The following is a 12,454-nucleotide window of genomic DNA, read 5'->3' as shown; positions in this document are numbered from 1 at the left end:
TTTGTTTTGTAAGTCCTTTTCGAAAATCGGTGTATTACTTCCTAACGTTTCGTAGTCTTTTCACTTATTTAACTGGAAACATTGTTTTCTTTTTCGTTTCTTATGGCAAAAATACATGTCCAATATTATAAAATTATTCACCAGACCGTAAAAAACGTGCTTTTTATATACAGGTAGTCTCTGTAATGTACAGTCTTGCCAGCCGGACTACCGGGGTATCCCTTATTATACAAATAAGGGGTACTCCGGTCTTCTATTTAAGCTGCAAAGCAATGAAAATATGTCCTGTAAGGTGATTAAACCCACCCACTTCACCAGTTCACATTCAGCTATTATGTACATTAATTGTCCAAGCTACCACATACCAGGGAAGCAGACATCCCCCGGGTAGTAGAAGTAGGTGAGCTCGGCGTGCAGCAGGCCGGCGTCCCCCGGGAGCGTGGCCTTCTCCGCGCTCACCAGCGGCCGCGGGACCTCGCGCGACTTGGACCCTGTAGATACCTGCGTACAATTTAAACAAGCGGATTTGGTTTTGGACTACCTTAATGTGGGTAAACTGTTGGCATTTCAAAGAATTCTTTTTTTGTATTAGATATTCAGATAAGTGCTGAGGCCGATTTAAAAACATATTCTATCTGAGTATTTAATTACAATTTAATCATCACTATTTTAGTAGAATTTAATAAACATTCCAGTCACATACCAAAGACACCCAAACTCAAGACAAGCATTCGTGGATCATACGAATGCTTGTCCTCCGGGGGATCGAGACCGCAACATGTCGCGCTTAGTGGAGACCAACCATAACCACGCGGCTATCCATGCAGTCAATTTATCAGCATAGTCCGACTGTACAGTTCCAACCGGAGTCAACGCAGCTCATGATTATGTACCCCAGTTATAAATAATTACGAACCCGCCTTACAAAGTATGTTCAACAACCAACTTCATCTTACCTTATAAACAGTGAAGTCGTCTATCCTAAGTACTAGACACGTAGTCATGAGCTTGCCGAGCTGCTGGAGTATTCTCGTTCTTGTCGGCGATGCTGTGAATCAATTGAAAATGGTATTATGTTTAATGAGCAAGTGATATTCGGAACCAAGCGAAATGGTTGAATTGCAAAACGCGCTTAGTATTCGGTCTTCAGTAATTACGAGTGTTAAATACAGGTGATATTCATTATCAGCATCTGCCCATATTCGACCACTGCTGGACATGGCCGCCCCAATTGCCCGCCATCGATATCTATCTTCAATATGTAGTTGATGTTACTTTTAATGTAGCTTTTTAAAAGTAAAAGAAGAATCAATAAATAAACTGAAATAGTACAGCGCCATCTGGTATTTAATGTATGTATTAAATACTCATAAAACACCAGATTCCGCTGCGCTGCTTTATGTCCAAAATTTAATTTCATATTTTTATAATTTTCATAAGTTTTCTTATACATTTTTGTTCGCTCTTAAGGTCGTATTGTCAAAATTAGGTTGGTCGTTGAAAAATAAGCCTGTATAGGAGTGGTATTATTTTATTTTATTTTTTATTGTAATATAGTATACCTTGTGAGGTAGTAGTGTTAGTGGACGGAGCGTTGGAAGCGCTGTGTGCGGGCGCCGGCTTGTGCTTGATGCCGTTGGAGACCGGCTCGTCCGCCTTGTCGGCCTGGCTCGACTGACGGGATTACAATCAATATTATATCTATTTGTGCTAACACGGTTAACCAATAACGTTAACACAAAATGAGACAAAACTACAGTATGATATAATGTAGGATTAGATATAAAAAACACACATTATTGTAACATTAAAGTATAAATGTAAAGGTTCAATTATCAATGAAACGTGTTTTGGGATATCTGCAGTAATATGTTGTGAATTGCTAAATAATCGCGGCAAGTATTTCAAATTTTCCATGATTGTGAAAAGTATCTTGGGATGTTTGACAACTAAAGCATTAACTTGGCAATTTATATAATATCTTTGGCAGAATGAACACCTATTATTATTATAAAATACAATGAAATTATGCATTTGCTTATAGGTAAATAATTAAAAATGTTCCACATACCTTACTACTTGGCGTGAGCGGCCTCGGATCTAAAGATTCGAGTAGTGTTGTACAAAATGATGTCAGGGCTTGTGAGAGCCACTGGGTGTGAGGCGTTGCTGCTTCCCTGTAATGACGTAATGATTATTAAGCAGGTTTCAATAAACTTCACAACTAAATTAGTGATGATTTACAAATTTAATGAATTGAAAAAGTGAATTACATAGAGGAGCTTTTCCTCAACACAAGGAAAAAAGAAATTGGTAGATTTACTAAAAAATATAAAAAAATGTAGTTTATTTGAAACAGTAGGTAAACATGATGGGTATAAACTTGATGGTGATTTATGTATGCCTTCACGGCAACAAAAAGCGTTCCTTATGCTGCCTGCCTGCCTACTCTTAATACCAGAATTTAATGAGCCTATGTTTTACGAATAAATATTTTTGATTGTTGAACTAACCTGTATCCCCTCCAATGCCTCCTGTCGTCCGACGCCTTGTGGTAGGGGAACAGGTCCGCCTGCATGCTCACCAGCGTCACTTGCAAGGCACCGCCGTTTGACAGCGCCGGCTTTTCTGATCTACCCACTGTAAGCAACAGTAAGGTTATATTAATGCAATGTGCTTCCTGTGTTTAGATTTTGTTTTTATTTACCGGGATTGCGTGCTTGATACAGGTGAGTAGATTGTGGTGCTAATAAAAAATGTAGCAAGACCAAGTTGAACTTTTTTATTGGAGTTGCCACTTTGGTAAGCTAGCTAGCATCAGCTTGTGAGTGACACCACAATCTAATTTGCCTTACCTCCTACCAAAATTCTCGAGCATCAACTCATCTCTGAAATAATTTTCCCACTACCCATCATTGAGAGGTTCCCTTTTCTTCTCAGGGTTCAACCGTCTTTAAGTGAGTCTAAAAAGTGTCAAACATAATTACTAGCTACTCACAGCCAGGATCATCGCACAGATGCAGGTCGACCCTCGGCGCGAGAAGGTGGTACGAGGTCTCTCGCACGTCGTGCTTGGCGAACATTCGGGCGAGGATGTCGCGCTCACCCGCCGCTGACCTGTTCGGGATCTGCTCCACGGGTTCCTCGATCTGAACAAGTATGGAAGAGTTGTAACTTTTGTACTGTTATGTGGATAATATTGTTTTAACAATAAAGACGACATTCGAAAAAAAAGTATTAGGACAAACTTGATGAAATTTATCTGACCAAATGACAGTTCAACAAAATCGGTTTGTCGTTTTAAGGTTATGAACATAAAACAAAACAATATATGGACTAATTAAGAACCACCTCCTTTTTAAAGTCGCTTGAAAATATCACACCAGCTGTTCACGCGAACTGGGATAGAATGACAAGAATGATGTAGGAAGGGATTTGAGATGCCAGTGTAGGCGATAACTTCGCGTATTGCATTCAGATACTACAGCAAAAACCAAACTTGAGGAACCAATAACATGACAGTGAAAGGACAAGTCTGATTTTAAATACAGGTACAGACATCACCTATTAATTATCTTTTACGAGGATTATACACTGGTTGCTGCAGTCACAGGTTGAGTGTATTGGAGACTAACTTACTGACTAAAACCCACCCATAATCCTTAATTTGCCCTTTAGAGTACCTGTTCCATGGAAACTCTTTCGGACAATCCCGCTACCCAGTACTTTGGGCAACCGTAACCTAACCTCGTAATCCTCGATCCCGTAGCTTAAGTCATCCTGGAGGAAACCTTTTACTTCATTCCCACACGACACATGTTGGGTTCCTGAATCTGCTACTTCAAGGAGGACTACGAATGTCGGTTTCTGGAATCTTTTACTTCAAGGGTCACCCACCTTCCTGAGCGCTTTGACCCTGGTAGCGGCGGCCGTGGCCCGGCGCACCGGCGTGGCGAGTGCGGCCGCGCAGGCCAGCGCCGCGCGCAGCTGCCCGTCCGTCAGCGCCCACGCCAGCGGCTCCGGGCAGATGGCCAGACGGGAACCTATCACCGCGCAGTCTGGTGACAGGAATGGGAATAATAATAAAATATAGTTATATTCCACAGCGAATCTATAACCAAGCATAGCTTGTATTCGTACTAGACAACTGATAAATATACATATTATTTTTTAAAATTTAAAATATTGATAAATTACATCTAGACAGAACAACGGATAGGGTTCATCAAACGGATTGTGGGTTGTGTTTTGTCCTGGGTGGGAATCGAACCCTAAGCCCTGAACACTAACCACTAGACAATATTTTTTTTCATAATGGGCCAGCCAAGTCAGTGAACATTGAGCTATTAAGTTTGGAGCACCACTAGTTTTGAAGAAGCTAAGTTTATTTGATGGCTAATTTTTGACAGAGGTGGGAAAATGTCTAGAACAAAAATCCACGTGCTTACTATGAGAACAAAATGTAATTGGTAATTTTGCTAGCGTTACACTGTCGTATCTAAAAACTGCCAGTTTTTTAGCGAGAAATAAGAGACATGAAAGTTTGAACAAATTAAAACAACATTTTTAAAACTACTCTTTCTATAGCAGAAGCGTAAAAATATTCTGAGAAGTCTTAAACGGGTATTATAGTATAGTAGATTATTTGATGTTCACATACATATAAAACATACCTGACAATCTCTTCTTGATGACGATCCGACAGTGCGTGTTCCCCAGTAACAGTCGTAAAGGCGGTAGGTTGGCGTTGGCGGCGCCCAGTGCTTTGGCCTCTATGCGGGCGCTTTGCCATTCTAACTCCTGTTTTAACAATGAGAATGTTGCAGCAACTGATACATTTCAACCTTAGATAGAGAGAGATGGGTGACTGAAGAGCCATTTATTCTGTAGCGGGTCAAAGACGGTTGAAAAATTGAATCATTTTTAATAACAGCTGTCTATTTAGTCAGTATATTAACCAATAGGATTGTATAAAATCTTCACTTCTCTATTTTACATTCAGGTGTAGGACTGGTCTTACCAGGTGCTACAACAGAATGGGAAAATATTACGCCGCAGATAGCCGGAGAGGCTTTCAACCTTTAAAGTATAATACAATTTTAAGCAGACGCTAGCTCGAAAACTGTGACGTAAATGACAGACTTTGAGAAGATCTTACCTTAAATATAAGCAGTTGTCCTGTGTCAGGCGATTTGATTCTAGTCAGTCTTAGGTCTCCCTTGCGGCCCTCTGGCGTTCGGGACTCCACCGTTACTCTTGAGATCTAGCAGATAAGAAATGTATTGAAAAACTCAGGACATTTCCAAAAAAAAAAATTGAAGAAGTTTCTTTACGAATAAAAGGCAAAGATTTAGGTAGGTAACTAGGTATCTTTAGCATATTACAACTGATACAATTTGGAAGCCATATACGAGAATCCGTTATGTAAAAAATATATTTACCTGAACACTGCTGGTGAATGCTTCACAACTAAAGTCTATTTGCACGTGGTTCACAGCCACAGAGATTCCATCTATCACCTAGAGAAAAATAAAATTCAAGATAATTAGACATAGCTTATTTTGATCCATTTCCATCTTTCTCTACTTTGGAAGGACTTGGTAAATGTCGAAGAATAAATTTCAAAAGTCGCAAACCAGTTTGCGAGTGGCATTTGAAAGATGAATCTAATTAAGCATCGGAGAATGCAGAAAACGTCACTAGATCTGGTTGCTAATACTTGTTATCAGAATTCTAGTGGCTTAACTTTTTTCAAGCCTTATCTGGCCGCCGAGGGATCATATTATACCATGATCGTAAGTACGGAACAACGGAGAATTATTAAATGATGCAGCGGGAGTGCCCGACTAGACTCGCGACCCCGCCGCGTCAGCTCATGATTAAGGTGGTCCGCAACTAGTCGGGCACTTCCGATAAATACGTGAATAAATACCGTGGCATCATTTAATAATGAATGAGTCTCACGATAGTTACCTTGTGTATATAGCTGTACTTCCCCGGCGCTGGTATCGCCCCGGCGGCGCTGGGGTTCATGACCCTCGGCTCCTGGCACACCTCCAAGGCTATGTGCACCTCGTCCAGGTTCTAGAAACAAAACACAACGAGCATTAAAAAGAGGTTGATCATCATCAGCCCATCTCAGTACACTGCTGGACTTAGGACTGTTTCAAGGCACGTCATGGGAGGTGAACAAGAGGTCCATGGTCACCAAATTATGGAAATAAGGCTGCCTATCCAGTGAAGCGGAGAGGGACTATGGAGTGGAATAAAGGAGGAATATTCACTAGGAGCATTGCATAAAACCTTCGCTTCTCTTCAGTCATCCATCCCTGTAAATGTACATATTTCTCCTTTTCTCCGCTTCAATGGATTGACAACTGAAGAAAGTAGTTTCTGAATTGATATCTAAAAGAAAGGCTTGACATGAAAATCTCGTTTTTGTTTAAGATCCGTTCATTGGCATAGCAATTAAGATGATTAAATGTGAAAATTTGTTTGCATAGCAAACTCGTTCGGTGTGTAAATTACGTCAAAACATGCCAAAAATTTTCCTTATTGGTGCAAGGTTAAAGGCTGGCGATGCGATAGTTTTCTATCAGTGGAAAAATGATAAATATATCAAGGAGACCATCATGGAGCACATGTGTCTAGTAAATTTGTATTGTAATAAGGTAGCCATTTTAGCGAAAGCAGTTTATTGACAAAATTGAGCCCAAGTGCACAACTGCTTATAACTAACTATGCTTTGACATGTTTTTAAATGTATATCCGCTCCGTTTTAACGGACTTCAAAAATGAGTTCTCAATTCGTCATTATTTTATTGTTTTTTATCTCAGGACCTCGTAGTGGAACGCGAATTATGTTAATATTTTTTTAATTCAACTAGAAATAGCTGTAATTTGGCCCTACGAAAATTTCATCGAGTTTGCCTCAATAGCTTTAATTCATTTGAAATGTTTATTTTTATTAAAATAATATTAAACGACTAAATTACACAAACACTAAACTAACAACTGACATTACAAAATGACATACATTTTAATAGCAGCAAACTCATTTTCGCGACATACCTTACTATCAATCAAATTACCATAGAAAAAAAACAAAATAACGTCTTAGAACAAATGCGAATGTTTTACATAAACGTATAAACATAGTACTACGAACAGCACCTTGTTAACAGTATGATAAAAACCGGCATCGTCGTAAGATCAAGGTAACGTGGCCAGCCAAGCGGAGCCAATGCATTATTCATTCCGTATTTGGGTTCCTTCGATGAAAACTTTCCTTGTTTTTCTTTTTAATGGATAGATTGAATGGTTGTCCTTTTTTATTTGGTTACCATCGATCATCGATCTGTTTGTTGTCACAAGGGGAGTATGCCTAGTTATCCTTGCCGTATCCGGCGACGGCGATCCAGAATAATTGTCATTTTTATCTTAAAAGAACGGCTCCCGCGGTATGGATTTTAATCCTTGTGTCGCGAGTTTCACAAGCATGCAAATCACGTGAACAACAACACCCAGACTCAGAACAAGCATTTGTGGATCACATAAATGCTTGTTCTAAGCGGGGATCGAACTCGCGACACGACGCGCACCGTAGGTTTGGCGTGACGTCAACCACACGGCTATCCGTGCAGCCCTCTGATGACTAGCACAACCAAATTTGGTCTTGAATACAAGGTCTCATCGCGAAGAGTGATGATGATCATCGTCATACATTTACATTTAGGTAGGTTCTAAGCAACTTTTACGTATCCGTCGTTTCTTGTCCATGTGTTTAAGCATTTGGAGAGAAGGGACGCCGGTATACGGCCTACAATGTGGACTGTGCGCTTCGACAACTGTTTTTGTAAATTCGTTCATCGTGGAGGAAAAAGCGATCAATTGTTGATTGAAACTCTCGTACGCCTTTAAAACGTGTCCTATAGGAAAAAAATGATAATACTTGTGCTTTGTATAAGATTTGACCAACTATGCAATGCGTGCGAAAAGGATATGCAACACATAGAAACAATAACACATTGATTTGTGAGGTGGATGCTATATTATTTGTTCTATACGAGATTTCGTTCAACAATAAAAACGCTACGACTTTATAGACTACTAATAAGCTACGCCTAGACATTTTATATGTTAGACACGAGTAACATTTAAATATAAAAATTGAAACAATGCAACTAATTCAGACGTCGTGGTCGCCAATCTTGAAATAAAACATTTATTACATTTTTATTTATTTATTACAAATTGTACAAACACAAAGAAAGCTGCATTCAGTGGCCGTAAATAAGATGGTTAAGGAATATGCTTGATTGCAACTGTATGCAAAATAAAAACTGATTTTTCGCAAACGCAACAAATAAACATTTACTGTATTTCACAGCTTGGAACTTACTCAGTAGTGTAGTCTTGAAAAAAAAACAATATATTTTTCTGGGCTTTAATGGGGCCCGGAACATAGAAACGTTGAAGCATTTGGGGGAAGCCTTTGCTTAGCAGTGGGACACAGCGGGCTAGATAAAGAAAATATGTTTCTATAACTTTATATTTTTTTCACAGTGCTGGAAACTAGAACCAGTGTGATATCATGGCCTTATCTACCATTCACGACGCATCGTCTACATTTGATTTCTTAATGATACTGAACCCAAAACAATTTCGTACACAAATATCAGCATTGAACATTATCATGCAACATAGCGTTACCTATTAGGTATTGTTTATGAATTGGCATTGACACGTATTGAATACATACATCTTCGCATATCACGGAAGGGATAAGCACAATACGTGCTATATCTCAACATAAGATGCCTTGTTTAGTTTTTTACTATTTTCGAATATATCTTGCCGACAACATCACAACAACAACTCATCATTGGCCTAGCCTTTTCCCAACTATGTTGGGGTCGGCTACCAGTCCAACCGGTTTCAGCTAAGTACCAGTGTTTTACAAGGACCGACTGCCTATCTGACGTCCTCAACCCAGTTACCTGGGCAACACGATACCCCTTGGTTAGACTGGCTGTCAGACTTTTTCAAGCTTCTGACTACCTGTAACGACTGTCAAAGATGTAGGAATAACAGCCGGGACCCACAATTTAACGTGCCTTCCGAAACACGGAGGAACTCGTTATGACAAAGATGGTCACCCATCTACGGACCAACCGCGTCAAGCATAGCTTAACCTGTGATCGAATCACTTATGCGGTTATAGCTTAGCCACGAGCTCCTCAACATCACAACAACAACTATTAAAATTAAATTTGGTTCCAGAATCTACAAAGCTCTTACCATGAGCACTTGTAATTTTGGAAGCGAGACGACACATAGCTCTGTCTCGCTTCCACATACACAATAATAATACCTAAACAGCTCTTACAGACACTAGTTATATTGCAAAAAGTATATTTCTATTGTTGTCACCAAATCCAAGGTTTTTCCGAATTTCCTACAATACCTATCCATTCCTAGTACATACCATTGTTATTATTTTATCATGTATGTGGATGTGAAAACAATTGTTTCGAAATTGATTCATTTGAATATTATTATCGACATTACTATAATAACGACAGTTTTTATCTATAATAGTTGATATAGATAAAAGTTCATTGCTCAATTACATTATGAATTGAATCTAAAGTGTTTGTAGCGTTTACATAATGTTAGACATAGTTGTTCCTTAAATACTTCAGTTTCTTTGTTATTTTTAGCCTAAAATATCTCATTGCTGGGTAAGATAGAAAGATATGTAAAGGGGCCTGTTTTTCATCGTTTTCTACTTACTTGCGATAAAGCAAAAAAACCTTAATCTTTTCTTAATCGAAGGTTTTTTGGGAAACAGAATGTTAAGACATTCAAATACAGGATCCTTAATTAGGGATGTAATAATCACTTAAGTGGAGAAGGTGAATAGACAAAGTAAAGGACACCCGATGACCTTAAAAGGGTAGCTATCACAGACCCGACGCCAAATTCGGATGATCAGGCGTAGCGGCGCAACTTGGGGAGGCTTTTGTCCATCAGTGAACCAAGATAGGCTGAGTATAGAAATTACTCAAAGCCCTCAAACTAATACTGACAATTGGACATCATGGAATCTTTCGGCACAGATTTTGACACAAAATAGTAATAGGAAAATAACATCTCTCGTTACTTATAAATAAATTAGCAGAGTCGCAATTTTTTTTGCAATCCATTGAAATCCTAACTATGAGAATCTCTATCAGTAAAATCAAATCGTCGTCTACAAGATTGTAAACATATCACCAGATTATCCGCGCGCATAATACATAGAGTTCGTCGCCGTTAACCGGGTTAACTTAATTAGAACGAAGGTATGCACATTGAGAACAGATTAGCATCTTACATCTAAGTAAATGATATGAACAGACTGTAGTAATCAGTTTCATTTAGGTATGTTTTGGTAACTGATGAAAGTACTGGATCGAAATGACGAAGGGTATTTGACTATAAAAATCTAAGTAGTCCATTAGACAGGTTTCCCAAAAATATTGAATAGGTACGTATTTTTCTTTTTATCACATCTTGAAAAAGTTATAAAGATTAAAAGCACTGAAGATTGTGAATTGTATGGTACTGGGAGCTAGTGACATCACTTGCTAGTAAAAAGTTTACTGGTAAGTGACGTCACGCGAGATTTAATAGAGACTGACAGATATTTTTTGTTAAATACCCTATTGGTCACGTACGGAGATTAGGGGAATATACGAGAAAGCCCATCAGTATGGCTCTACAAGAGACGAAGGTTGGTTAAAGGGTCAAGGTAGACATGAAGTGGTGAACTGGACTTTAATTAGGAGTAGCATGTATTTATTAGACAAAGTTAAATATCTGAAAAGAAGAGGAAGCTATTGACCGTAATAGGTTAAAATACTAGGATAAAATTTTGTAATAATATTCCTACGCCCTTTAGTTATACATTCGTAATACAATCACGTTTAATCAGGCTCCCAGTTGAAATGTAGAAAGATAAACACGGCTGTGTATAACGCGAGTAAGAATCTGAGAACACTTTTTTGTTAGTGAGGAAGTCCACGAAGATTTCCCAAGAGAAACAAGATTTGAAATCAAAATCTTTTGAGACGATTTTTTGTAGCTCATCTAGACCTTGCAAACCATCGGGTAACATCAGCAGTAAATAATTAACCTATAATACAAATGTAATGAATGACGCTTAATTTGTCATTTGACAATGGATAGATTAGTCATCGATTCCTAAAACCAGATTAGACCTGCATAATATTGCAATCCCAATAGTATAATTAGCATAATATTATATCAACGTGACATAATAATTTATACGTGCAATGTTTGTTTAATTAATTATTATTGTTTTGTATTATAATTATTATTTATATGAACAGTCTCATACATATGTAGAATGATTCTATTTGATTCATTAATATTATCAACGTTAGTTTAAGTTAACTTTTCAAGAATTTTCCACTGGCGACGATGAAAGACGGTACGAGACGAAAAACTGAATTGAAATTGGATCACCCGTTTAAGTGCTACGGTGCCAAAGACAGGCATACAGACGCACACTGTGCCACCCCTCTTTTCGGGTCGAGGCTTAAAATTACTAAAGTAAATCTCTACACCACCCAAAAAGTTCATTAACGTATATAATGTGTATGTATTAATGTGTATACGAAACACAAATATACGATAATAGAGAATGGATTACGACAATCCGACAAATCCCAGTTGAAAGGAATTAATCCTTGTTAGCCGAACACGTGGATTTCTCTTTCATTTTTAATTATATTAATTGAATGGAGCTTTTATCAAAGGTATTACGGAGATAGGGAAAGAACTCGTTTGTATTTTTATCTGCAAACGAGGGATTAAATCGTTTTGGATGACTGGTTTGCTAGTGAATTATTATTGAAATTTTATTGGACAGGTTTTTCTTTTATTTGTGACATCCTATCTAAAAATCTTAACGGTACCTTTTCAGTTATAAAACGACGAGAAAACTTTCCTAATTGTTTTTAGTATGCATTACGTTCGTAAACAAGTCTATAGGCAGCCCTTTAATTGAAGGGAATTCTATTCATTCAACAGAAAAGTTGGCAAAAACTCGAAACCTGTAGAAGAGCTGTTAGAAGCCTCAAAAGACCAAGTTTTCTTACCATAGAAATACTATAAACAAGTTCTGACTGCAGGTATAAGCAAAAGAAACATTTATTTTAAATTGTTTACCGCAAACATATACAATCACGATGGTAAAGGTTTCTAGCTTCGACTTTACAAAGAACGATGGCAAAATTACGAATAACAGTACAGTTTATTCTACAGACAAATACTCCCTAACTTCACCGTGACATTCGCGAGCTATGAGATCATGACACGAGTGTCACTGGGAGACACTCCAGACAAACATGAATCACACACATACAACTACGACAAACGGTCTGCA

General features: G+C 38.2%; 1 protein-coding gene across 4 annotated transcripts in view; it reads right to left on the bottom strand.

Moving 5' to 3' along the window:
• LOC113499881 (UHRF1-binding protein 1-like) overlaps positions 1-12,454 on the bottom strand; it is a 41,230-nt gene that overhangs the window by 21,383 nt on the left and 7,393 nt on the right. For all 4 annotated transcript variants that reach the window (XM_026880462.1, XM_026880463.1, XM_026880464.1 and 1 more), the window contains exons 3-13: positions 5,974-6,084; positions 5,442-5,519; positions 5,159-5,263; positions 4,674-4,800; positions 3,898-4,058; positions 2,999-3,149; positions 2,514-2,640; positions 2,072-2,177; positions 1,563-1,674; positions 957-1,048; positions 366-501 (exon numbers count right to left, since the gene is read on the bottom strand). In XM_026880462.1, coding sequence (XP_026736263.1) covers positions 366-501; positions 957-1,048; positions 1,563-1,674; positions 2,072-2,177; positions 2,514-2,640; positions 2,999-3,149; positions 3,898-4,058; positions 4,674-4,800; positions 5,159-5,263; positions 5,442-5,519; positions 5,974-6,084 — 1,306 coding nt within the window. The remainder of the gene's footprint in view (positions 1-365; positions 502-956; positions 1,049-1,562; positions 1,675-2,071; positions 2,178-2,513; positions 2,641-2,998; positions 3,150-3,897; positions 4,059-4,673; positions 4,801-5,158; positions 5,264-5,441; positions 5,520-5,973; positions 6,085-12,454) is intronic.

This window comes from Trichoplusia ni, chromosome 13, assembly GCF_003590095.1.
Source record: "Trichoplusia ni isolate ovarian cell line Hi5 chromosome 13, tn1, whole genome shotgun sequence".
Taxonomy (NCBI): Eukaryota; Metazoa; Arthropoda; class Insecta; order Lepidoptera; family Noctuidae; genus Trichoplusia; species Trichoplusia ni.
Note: the sequence above shows the minus strand (reverse complement) of the source record. Positions and strands in the feature narration are given on the sequence as shown.